At 39.2% G+C, this 12,775-nt stretch overlaps 1 protein-coding gene across 2 annotated transcripts in view; it reads left to right on the top strand.

Annotated features, from left to right (window-relative positions):
- Positions 1-12,775, top strand: part of dennd1b (DENN/MADD domain containing 1B) — a 113,766-nt gene that overhangs the window by 47,112 nt on the left and 53,879 nt on the right. The window contains exons 8-10 of one of the 2 annotated variants that reach the window (XM_077606949.1): positions 1,509-1,568; positions 4,691-4,744; positions 5,208-5,318. In XM_077606949.1, the coding sequence (XP_077463075.1) occupies positions 1,509-1,568; positions 4,691-4,744; positions 5,208-5,318 (225 nt within the window). The remainder of the gene's footprint in view (positions 1-1,508; positions 1,569-4,690; positions 4,745-5,207; positions 5,319-12,775) is intronic. The other variant, XM_077606948.1, reaches the window with a different exon arrangement.

Here is a 12,775-nt window from a genome sequence, read left to right on the forward strand (position 1 = left end):
TGGGTTTTTGGAAAAATGAAAATATCTTTTGATCACTGGATCAGTATAAAACAGTTATAATCCAACAAAATAGGTTTGGGGTTTTTATGCAGGACAGGAATTCATACATAAGGAGCATTGTCAATTTTGAGCCAAAATAAAGGATTTCAACTGTGCTTTATAGTCCAAAAAATATGGTAACCGGCCGGGGCTGGCAAGTAACCATCTGTTGCATCAACATTGGATTGGATAACTTTATTCATCCCTATTCGGGAAATTTCATTGAGGCAGTAGCAAGAGGGTGATTAGACAGAACAACAAAGCAAAAAGTACAAAGCAAATCAAAGTAAATGGGATCATTAAGAATCACCAAATCAAATCATTAAGACAGAAAAGCAGCAAAAACACAAAACGAGCAAGCGTGGACGGAACTACCGCCGCCGGCTGCCACTTGAACGGCGCCATCTTGGTTGCGGTAGCTAAATGGTGAGAACAGTTGACTTATACAGTTGAGCAGCAAAGACAGGCAATGACAAAATATATCACAGGAAAAGAAAGTAAGTAATGAGAATAAAAACTAAAAAAAAGAAGCTAAAAGAACATGACACAAAAAAGTACATGGGTGAAAGATGGCATGGAGACAAATGGGCAGAAAATAGTGGCTAAATGAGGAGAGTTGCAAACTAGGAGTGAGAGGACAGGGACGGCAACGTAGGAGTAAAATAGAGAACAACAGGAGAATTAAGATAAAAGACAAGAAAGGCCCCAGACTCTAGTTTGGAACAAATATCTCTACCAAATTTTGGTGCGATGACCAGTTCCAAAATTGACAACATATCTTGTCTCCTACTTCTCAAAAAGAGAAACGGTTTAACAAAGCTAAACTCTTCAAAATCAAAGTGTTTTTTGTCAACTATTGAGATAATCTCCCCTCCTGTGTTTCCATCTCATGCATGAACACACGTTCTCAAACAGGTGACATTAACGTAATGGTTTCCAGTGAGCATTTTGTGCACTATTGTGTTAAGCTTGCTCATCCCCCATTCTACTGTATAAAAGCATCACCCACGTTCATTGTTTTTAGCCTTTGTTCTTGGGGACTTCTCCTCCTTTTATAGCCAATTAAACAAAAACACTCCAGGTCCCCTCAAGGATAAGCATCTAATTATAAAGATAGATTTACAAAATAATGACTCAAATATGATACAATCAACATAACTATATGGGACGTATCAAGTTCAGTTAATATTCCTTTTGATTTAGTCTTTATGTCAGCGCTACAAATATCTTTTCTTATGAATCTCAGGGCGTCATAGGGAAAGACGCCACAAGAACAGAGGTGATAGATTCATCTTTTTTTTTTCTAGAGAAGCCACTTGTTTGATAATTAATTGATGAAGCGAGTTATTCCCTAAAAGTGTGATATTTTTTTTTTTTCATAGCTCATGCTAGCCAAGAAAAGGCACCCTGTCCCCTTTCATGTATGAACCCTCTTTTGCTTTTTTCTCTCCCTCTCTCAATTGTGCAAGAATGAGCAGTTGTATATTGCCACTGGGCAAGTACTGAGAGATCAGCGAAGCAAGGAACCGGTGAGTGAATGGCAGAAAGGGAGGCGGAGGAGGAGGAAAGGAGGCTGCTGTGAAATGTGAAACCGCGGCTGTACTAACCACTTGGGAGCTACAGCTTTCCAATCTGGCCAAATAAGCCGCGCTATCTTTTTAAACATAACAAAAACAAACTATCCTGGGCCTTGGTGTGTGCTGCTTCTTCTCTGGAAAACAATCAAACTTTGTGAATGATTAATGCCTTTCCACATTGCCATACTCTCACCATGAATATCAAAAGTTTTTTTTTCTTTTTAACATTTTATGTTTAAAGCAAAGGCAATTGTGCTCTAAAAATCTCCTTGATGCTCATCCAGTTAACCCACTTTCAATGTTTTCGTATAAACATATCTTAGAAAGAAGAAGAAGAAAGCAGACAAGTGAGCAAGCAGCCGTTAAAAGCTTGGTTTGAGTTTCGCAACTTGGTTTGTTATTTCCATAATGCTATGGATTTGTAGACCAATGGGAAAACCTAATCTAGCACATAGAACACATGAACAGAAAGAAGGGATGCATAATAAAGTGTTTGTTCTCTACATATCTTGTTGTAGGACAGTTAATAGTAGGTGCCTTTTATCTGTGAAGGTTTTTGATTGGTTTGGCTTAGTCGATATAATTTTTTAAATTAATATGAAATGCCACTTGATGATGTTAGAATTTGTATATTTGATCAAATTTGGTAAAAACATTCACCATTATTGCTATCAGCTACAACTATCTGGTATTGACACTCCTAGAAAGTGTAGGGAAATAGAAGTAGTCACACAGTCATCATATAGAAATTGATTTTAGATATCTGTTCCAGTACAATACAAGTCATATTTAGTTAAGATGAGAAATTAACTCATCTAAATGAGAGTTGGGATTTTTCCACATTTTATTGTTGTGCTGCATCTTTTTGCTTTATGCAACAACAATGACGCTCCCTATTGGGAAAATAGCAATTTTAACAATACTATGTTAATAATTGTTTTGTCAGTAATATACTGTACTGTAGAAACACAAGGGAGAGGAATATTTTAGGCTGTTTACCTTTGCATTTTCCTGCGTAATTACGCAGATTTGCACAATCTTTTACACTGTCTCCTATGAATGTTTATTACCCCGTTGGTAGCCTTTCGACTAAAGCTAATGAAAAATGGAACATTTGGATACATTGTAAGTATGTTAATAGAGATGATGAGTTTCTCTGGAATTGACTATTCGTTGTCCTCAATCCCAAAACACACATTACTAACATAATGTTGACTTCCTCCCTCTTAAACTATTGGCTTTTCGGGGGTGACTCAAATTTCTTACATAAAACTTACCGTATTTTCTCGCATATATGCCATACTTGTCGCAAAAAAATGATGACTGAATCAAGGGTACAGCTTAAATACGCACATGTTCGACTTGACATGCACGAAACTGCATACGATCATTTATTTCAAAATAGAGAAAAGGTAAACATTAAACGCTAAGCAAAATTTATTTTGGCGTCTATGAATGAAATGCAAGAAAAAATAAACCGTATCTTGCATAAAATGTGAAAAAACTCAATTATTTGTGCCTGCCATTGCTTGCTCATTGTGCCGCCATCTTACCTAGACCTAAACTAGACCGCTACGGATACACTTCCTGGTTAGTACTGCTCACGTGGCTTCCCTTTGGAATTTGTTTATGTGCAGGCAACACCCTTTAGGAATGTGCAATCCAGCAGACAATTCATGCAGTATCTCAGAAATACCACGTGCGATTTTTCTCAAGATTTTCCCTTCAAAGTAACACATTTGTACTCCCTATTAAAACCATGAATTTGGAATTGCAAATTGTGAATCAGGGGCCATTTTATATGAGAGAAATTGTAAAATTCAACGATTTTAAGGCAATTTTCAGGGTGCCGATTATACACGGAGGCGGCTAATATGCGAGAAAACACGGTACTTACTGCTCATTAATACTTATGACTAAGCTCTCTATAAACATGCATTTTGACTCTTCAATACCTTTCATATGCCTAAGCATAATTGTATTTTATTTATATTCATTCCATGAAATATTACTAACTCCTGATATAGTGTGTTTAAAAAACTGTGGCTTTCTTACAGCTTTTCAAATGAGGTTGAGGTATTTCTCATACTAGATCATTCAAGTGTGCAACAGAAGGGTGATTTAATTTTGTCATTTAAAAATACCAATAGGAAAGACTAATAATATTAATTGTAAATAAAAAATGAATGACTTGAATGAATAATGGCCTGATAATGACATATACAATTGTTTATGATTTTTTTTATTCAATAGTTTGATGGGTTTATTGGATTAATCGATGGAATAATCAATTTATTAAATTATTTTGAATATATTCAATAGTGACCACTCTAAAAATATAATTTCAGTCTTTTTAATACTCCAAGCATGATGGGAAGGATGTTTACATTAGTGTGCTGTTATTATTGTGGTGTTCACATTTTTTTGTTCAATTATCTCTGCCAAGGTTAGAATAGAAATTCTAATAGCAAACATTAAACATTTTAAAGTGTATTTTGATATGATAGTTACTGTTGATTGTGCGATTCAAATGATATTGCCAAAGTTCCAGTTTGTCCTGGGTTTAAAGGACTTTCTGGCAACAGATGGTTTAGCGAGGTGGAGAGTGCGGTTCAGTTGGTGCTTTACCTACCCGTCTCCAGACAGAAACACTCTCCGGCCTCTTTGATCGGAACACCAAAACTGCCCTGCTCTGCCAAAGTGAGACAGGCAGCTCTGTGATCCTCTAAACAACCTGTATTTGTGTGCGCGCAGACTGGCACACACAAGTGTTTGCCGTTCCACAAGCTTTTCTAATGCTTAAATAAAGACTCCGTTTTCCACCAGAGACATCACCCCAGTATGCTTCTGTGGGGAGATGAGGTTCTATTGAGCTTTCTCTGTTCTGTACGCCCGATAAAAGCAGTGCCACAGTTCAGACACCAGCTCAGCAATTCATATAGACAGAACTGAAGATGAGCTATAAATCATAGAACAAAGTCAACCCCCTCTTCCCTCATTTTCTTCTATGTGAGTGGTATGCTTCACTTGTGACCTTCTCTCTTCTTTCTCCTGCATGTTTGTGTTTTCCGCAGCATTCCTACTTCATCGCCCCGGATATCAATGGACTGCCAACTATCCCAGAGAGTGTAAGTATTTGTGGAAAACCAGACAGAGAGAGATAAAATGAGCACTCTCTTCTGGAAACATCTCTGCCTCTAATCGTGTTTAACCAGATACACTTGTCATCTTTTGAAATTATTGCATCATGCTCTTGTTTCAGTTTTGTCTCCTGGTGCTGATACATTTCATGTTGAAGTTCAGTGACTTCCATGGGTATTACACCCTTCATATTTTGCACTTTTCCCTGTTGATTTTTATATTTAAAGTGGTTCTCTGTTAGGCATCTGTGCATGCACTCATCTTAAACTCTTTTATTCTGTGTTGGCTTTTACAACAAAGTAATAGGTGCAAGGTTGTAGCCGGGTACAGTATGTCTCTGCTGAGCACACCTTCTAAGCATCTGAAGCCGTGACACTTTTCTGTAACATGTTGTACAGGGACTTTTTGTTATGTACCTGCATATATCCCTCCTTTTTTGCTTCTTTGCAGAGAAACCTGACAGAATACTTTGTGGCTGTGGATGTCAACAACATGCTGCAACTCTACGGCAGTATGCTTCATGAGCGGCGCATCATCATTACCTCAAGCAAGCTGAGCACTGTGAGTCCACTATCTGGGATCAGCTACTAGAAGAAAAAAAAGAATAAGAATAAAAAGTGTGGCACAAATTGCCAGTTACTCATCATGCGACCGAATCAATTGGGCAAGGATTATTCCAATTTGAGGCCATTGAGATTATGCAGTTTGAATTACCTTTCCATTTCATCTAATTCATCCCCAGGTAGCACAGTTGGTTGTATATTCCAAAGACTTAGTTTTAGTGTTGGGTGTTGAGTCCTACAGTTATGATGTCCTTGACCTAAGACATTTCGGCTTTACGGCCATCCACTGCCATCTAGTCCCCAGCACCAGTTTTTCTTCTTAACTAGTACATAAGGCTTGTCTGCTTCTGTGCACCGGGAGTATATTTTCTTTTCTCGCCCTCCTTTTTTCACATTATGACCCAAAATACTAAAGTTGGGTGTCATACTAATCCTGGTGCAGCAAAGAGAAAAGCAATTAACATGGAATCGAAGATTAACATCATTAAAAAGAACTTAAAAAAATAAGCGACACTGATGAGCATCAGTAAAAATGTATGCTGCGTTCAGACCAAAATTAAACCGATGCGTGAAAACGCTATGCTTGAACTATACTAGACGTCGCCAAAAGCAGTTTTGTGTTCACACAGACCTTATGTCGCCAAAGTTGGCGAACATATTCATGCTCCCTCAGCAATAGCTCTAACAGCCTCCCTTCCTTCTTTTAATCTACTTCCCAGCAGTACTGGTAGGTATAGCATTTTTTTTCCATTTTAATGTACTGTAGCGTCTACAAGGACATCACCAACTTTGTTAGTTTCCTATGGTTTATTTGCAACTGAAAGCCATAGCTGACACAAACAAAAACAAAACAGCCTTCACACTCTCGCCCAGCCCTCCCCCACACTCTCCTGTCAGTCATACAGTCCTTTAAGGGACAGAATTTAAAACACCATACTCCTCACATTGACATTGCAACCTGAATAATACATGCAACTGAATCATTACAATATATATTTTTTTCTAAATACAAAATATTTTGACATACATTTCACTGTAGTGATGAAATCCTACTTGCGTGGATTTTTGGGTTACGTACCCAGCGTAGGACCTGAACTGGTGCCTGGAGGGCTCCCTGTTTTTGATCTTACACCCAGAGCTCAAATACAGTTAGGGCCACCATGCTTTGCTCGGCAGTATATCGGCAGTGTTTGAACTTAAACTAATTTCTGACTCCAATCCCTGTTAAAGAAAAAAAATAAGCGCCATGACATGAGTAAGAAATACCATTCTCCACTTTCTCACCCTCAATATATGGCTATGTTCTAATTGACCAACCAACTTTACAACAGCCCCAGTTCTGGAAATCTGCCAGTTGCTCTAGTTTGTCACAAATAAGAGAATGAGAAAAGCTTTACTCACATAATATCCATTAAGGAAACCAAAAAAATGTAATCATACATTTACTATCTGAAAACAAACTCTGTAACTACATAGTATTCGTTTGCACCCAAATATTTTCTTGTCATTGATCAGCCGTGGTTAAGGGTTTTTCTTGTTTATTTATTTATTTATTTATTACAAATCAGTACCCCCCTCTCAATGGAATAAACTAAAAGACACAGATTAGTGATCTTTCAGAAAATTTCAATTGGGAAAATTATGTTAATACCTATGAATGACGTTGCCACCTTGGTTACGGAACAAATTAAATGTGTAAGTCAAAATGCCCCCTTTTTCATTAATTTACAGCTTCTGTGGCTCAATTTCTTTGACATCATATGGAATTCACTTATTAATTCAGCTGGAATGTCTATTTGATAGAATGTGAAACTTCATCAATATTCCAGCAGAATATCAAAACCCTAAAAAGTAGGATGAGACTATTACTCTGACATGCAATGCTGCTTGTGCAGAAAGTTGAACACCACCCTGCAGTCAAACAGTTCTGTAAGTAGCAAGCTCTGATAGTCACTCCTAAGATGGATTATGTTTGACTGTTTTTCAACTCCCAAATATTACTGGACCAAAAGCCTTAAATTAGTACTTATTGCCTGTCTTAACTTCCATTTAAATCTAACATTTAGAGCTACTTCTGTCTGTGTCTATAAGAGAAGAAATGTTTCTAATTCTTCCCCCCTTTTGTCCCCGCCTCTGTACTTCATTCCGTCCCTCCCAGCCTTATCTTTATGTTTGGCAAGGCAGAACTGAATGTTTATGACAGATGAGATGGAGAAGGGAAGTGATGTCATCTCAGTCCTATCTGTATCTCTAATGTTGTTGATCCTGCCTGAATATCAACATTAAACAGCCGCAGAGCCCCGCAGTGTTGATGGGTGCTGGCAGCACCCAAGGTCTTCCATAGGAGACGAAACTGTAAAATTCAGCCAGCCGTCCTAGGTTTTCACCTGTCTCCCACCAGCCCCAAAACAGGAACACCTCCCCACACCACGGTTACACAATGAATATTGTCAGTTTCAAGAGTGAAAGTTCTTTTTCTGCTCTCTCCACCTGAAAGGGTGTCTTTTTAAATTGCTCAAATTTAATTTATAATGTTCTGTAACCTCAAGACAAATTTGGCTTTTATTTTCGGGATAAAATATGCCAATAGGATATTTTAAGAGATTCCTCGTCAGACCTTTACACCTCTCTCAGCCTTTTATCCTTTGCAATCCATCATCCACCCATCTGTCTATCCATCTTGTCTTCCTCTGGGAGAGCTGTTTTGGTTTGGTAGCGGTATGTCAGGGACTGTAATATAAAGGTATTTTCACATCCCCGCTGGGATTACTTGCAGGCCCTTGCATTATTGCTGCTTCTGTGATGCGTTAGTATTTTTTATTTTTTTGCTGTTGAGAAGAATGACCTCCAAATACAGGAGGAAAGACTTTCCACAATAATGCACACTTAACTGTAAAGAATGCAGCTCATTATCCAGCCCATTGCCTGGTGATCAAATACCTTAACAGGTGAAATATATATAATTCATGTCAGTTTGTCACAATGTTTCTGAAGTGACTGTTGACAGTCACTCGATGGACAGTTATTTTTCAAAGTCTGTTGTCTAGAGCGAGGATTGTTATGTCAGTGCTGAAAGACGAACGCTCACACGAATAGCACTGGGTGTAAAAGATACTTTCTTATTCATTTTTTTATTGTGATCAATTACAACGCCATTGCTCATCACATCAAACATACAACATAAATGGTGATGCTCATTAGGGATAGGTGAGGTGAACTAGACTCAAATCAAGCTGGAATCGTTCCTAAAAAGTGTTTCGTAGGCATGGATCTCTATATGTTTAGTTTCCAAAGGTGGACACTGAAGACACTAATGTATAGACCAAGCCTGAAGGGTTGCTGTAATACAGCGAGAGAATATCACACGAACACAAAAGATCTTCCAGCATAGAAAAGAAGCAACAATTTATTTATGTCCAACTATTGCTACCAGAAGCTCTGGAGAAGAAAAAATCTTGACACCCTGAATCGGTGGCCAGCCAATAGGTCACAAGGAGACAGGCAACCATGCACACTCACACAAATACCTGGGGGCAATTTAGAGTGTTCAATCAGCCTACCATGCATGTTTTTGGAATGTGGGAGGAAACCGGAGTATCCGGAGAAAACCCACACAGGCCCAAGGAGAACATGCAATCTTCACACAGGTGGACTGACCTGGATTTGAACCCAGGACCCCAGAGCTGTGAGGCTGACATGCTAACCACTCAGTTGCTGGGCCGCTTAAGCAATGAAAATAATTGTAAGATGCTGTTTTTGACAGTTTTTTAGCTAAAACAATTCACACATTTGAATGAAAAGCATTCGGTGTAACAGAATGGCATTTCTTAAAGATTACAATGTTGATGGATATTAAGTATTTTGATTGATTTGGAGTTGGTTGGCCATGACCACTCGGTTTACTGTGCAGAAAAGGTTTAAAAAAAAACATGTCAGAAACACTTCGCTGTCTTTTCTTCTTTGTAAAACTTTGATCTACGCACTTCCACTTCTAGACCCTGACTGCAATTTCTGTAATAGCCTGTAAGGCCTTCTCTGAGGGCCAAAATCAGAGACCTCTGCTATTCACATATTTTTCTTCTCGATGAAGCAAAAATTCCCATACACACACTCTCCCTGTCATTAGTCTTTGCAGATGAGTGGTATCTTTGCTAGTTGGCAAGGTTTGAGCAGCTCTATATTTTTTGAATTTCACTTTGTGTAGAAGCATTGACCATACTGTAGCACAATACTTAATGTGGAAGTGTATGTCAATCCAGTTGGGCTAGCACATCACAGAGAAATAGTTGGGTAGAAGGTCACATACACACACACACTTAAACAAACGTACTGCATTTATTCTTTCTGCTCCGGGTGATGCCTGTCTTAAAGCCTCTGCTGAAGCCAGCGTGTCAGTCTGTCGGTACATGGCCAGTGCAGCTTGCGAGCAGCCAACAGCAAAGGAATAAATCATTATTGTACAACAATGCATCAGTTGACTTTTTGCTGTTTCTTGACCAGAGGTGAACACCACTGTTCTTTTAAAAGGCTGGTCAGCAGTGGCGCAAGGGGCGGGAGCCAACAGAGCATGCGGCCTTGTCATAGTGCCGTATAATGGGGCCGCATCAGCTTTTCCTCTAACTAGTCAGCTGGGAGCCCCCCCTACCCTCTCCCCTTCTATCCATCACCACTACTGCCCCACCACCTTCCACGTCTTTCATCTGCTGAGGCCCCCCCAGTTCGCAAGCCCATTCTCTGCCATGCCTATCGCCCAAACTCACAGAGCCCAACCCCAGCATGGTCTGACAGCAGCCTTCTCATCAGCCTGTCAGGTCTATGCTAACAAGGCGCTATCCGTCCAGCCTGCCCTAGAGTGCCAGCTGTCTCTCTGTTTCCTGCCTTTTCCTCTGTTCTTCCTCTCCTCTCCTTGCCTGCCTTAACTGTCTCCCGACTTATGCTATCTTGGTCCTCTCTGACATATCTTTTTTTTTTACCCATCTGTCTCTTTTTCTCTCTGACTACACCTCTTTTACACCCGCTCCCTGTGTGTCTTTTCCCTCAATAGATTCATCTCAACCTCAAGCCATGTGCTGTGAGTTGCCATGTGTGCTTTTATTGCCGTAGCCACAAATATACCGATTTGCATGTAGTAGGTGTTTGTGTTTTCTTGCATCCATACATCTGTTTGTATGTGCAGGCACTTGGAACCTGCACCTTTTGTCTTTGTGACGGAACCTTTGTCACTTTGTGTGGGAGGCCTGGCGTTAGCTGTTGCCCATGGCAACACGTTTGCCCTAGCCCTGTCTTTCTGTGCCACCTACTTGTTGCAAGGCACACTAGTGTCTTGCTAGGGCTGACCTCTGGGTAAGAAAGTAGACTGATTAATTAGAAACTGAGTTGGTAGAATGAAAGGCCCATATATCAATAAAACTAACAGTCAAAGAAGGTTGGAGCAGGCAGAAAAAAAAAATAGAAAACGGAAAGATAGCAGATAGGAGTTTCTTTAAAAATGAGTATGTGGCAAGAAAATGTGTTACTTTTAATAGGATTAACTCTTTGTCTCTGAATCATCATGAACAAAAAGTTGTTTTTGGTAGTGATTTTTAGATTCATTCTTTTGGTGTGGTTGTTCTTTCTTATTTGTTAATGTATTCAGCTTCCCTGTCCATCGGTATTGCTAACAGAAATCGGGCTATAAATGAGTAGAATTTTTGTCAACAAAAAACTTTTCTTTCATAAATTTGACAAAATTTAAATGTTAGCGTTTCAATAAATACAGCCTTATTTGGCATTTTAAAGATGTCTCATCCAAAAAGCCTATGTAAATATCAGATTGGAATACACAGAAACAGTCTAGTGCAAAGAAACTAAAGTCAAAGGTATCACACTGAGTAAATTCCAATTTAGTTCAATTAAAAACATCTTTAGGTGCATTTGGTAGCCCATGATTTGGACTAAAATGTTGAAATAGGACGTGTTGCTCATCAGGTGCAAGACCTCTTCTCTATAAGAATATGCAATTATGGATGTATGAACTCTCCCCTGACCACCTTAACTCAAGTCTTGCTAAAATAAATTAATAAACCCTTTACAGTTTTTTAAATCAATGAAAATAGAAATTAAAAAGTTTCTTATTTTTATGACTTAACTGTCTGAGTAGTGTTGTAGGTGATGATGAGGGTGAAATTGCTTTTTCTTGTTAATCACATCTGTTTATTCTCAGAAATGTTATTTTAATTCTTTTTTAAGTCCCATTTAATTTTTTGAATGAAAAGAAAATACTTTATTTTACTACCACTCTTCAAATTTTCTTTTTGTTTCTTTATGTTTTTAACCTTTCGTGAAGTCTTTCAGTAAAGACATGGATTTAAGCTTTGCCATTCATGGACAGCTTTTTGGTTGTGGCATTTTAGCCAGCTGTAATACACTTATAAGCTCTTGTATTCCTCCATTTTTTTTAGTATTCTAATCTCACTGCTGTTCAGTATCCATTTATTTCTGTCCGTTAGTCCGATTGTGAATGGGTCGGCAAGTACCAAGTCTTTATGTTTGGGCTTCAAGTGTACTAAAAAGCTCTCGGGGCACAACCAAAGACCTTGACTGCTTTTGAAGCAGTCTGTCGCTGTATAATCGCTTAGCTTCTCACAGCGGATAGGCCAGCACACATACGCACCCGCGTGCGCGCAGTGTGAGAGGCAGGCAGCTCCTCATTACCGGGCTGAGCCCCGGTCCCCGAGGACTGGACCCAGCACCTAATCCTGTATTTGTTCTTGAGGACTGTATCTGTGATTCTCTATTGAATGGAATATTAAGCACCCAGGTCTTTTGTGGAGCGTGTAAGCCATTTGGCTCCACTCATCTATTATTTATCAGACTGGCAAATATTTTATCAGCCTTAGCCTCTTATGGCCTACTGTCACGTGCGCCCCCAATCCTCTGACCCTCCCATAAATAACTCCTTGAATGAAGAAAAAAAGTGTACATTTTATTTTATTTTTTATTTTTTTTTGTTCAAGCTGTTGTTGTAGTCAATCAACAAGTTTTAGTAATTCCAAAAGAAAGATTGACATCATTTTTCTAGAATTGCTTTCAAGGTCACTTATCGCAGTCACAGCAAATGAAATAAATACAAGTATCTCAGAATCTCTAACCTCCTCCATACTCGGGTAACTCCCCTAAAAGATCCAGTGGGTGTTGGGAGAAGAAGAGTGAGAGACTCCTTTTTTCTCTTTCAACCTGCAAGTAAATCAAGCCAGTTGGGGGGCTCACCTTGAGGCCTGGTGTAGATAATTGGAGTTGGTTAGTGAGGTGTTCTGTGCCATTACCTCCTGGTACCAGTGAATGGCTGGGGCTTGTCTCACACTCCCAGAGGAGGAATATTCTTGCCTGTTGGATCTCCACTTTGTGTGTGTGGATGTGTGTGTGTGTGTGTGTGTGTGTGTGTAAGCCCAGTCAGACTGCTGACCTCTCTTTATC

This window comes from Stigmatopora argus, chromosome 8 (assembly GCF_051989625.1).
Source record: "Stigmatopora argus isolate UIUO_Sarg chromosome 8, RoL_Sarg_1.0, whole genome shotgun sequence".
In the NCBI taxonomy this organism is placed as follows: domain Eukaryota; kingdom Metazoa; phylum Chordata; class Actinopteri; order Syngnathiformes; family Syngnathidae; genus Stigmatopora; species Stigmatopora argus.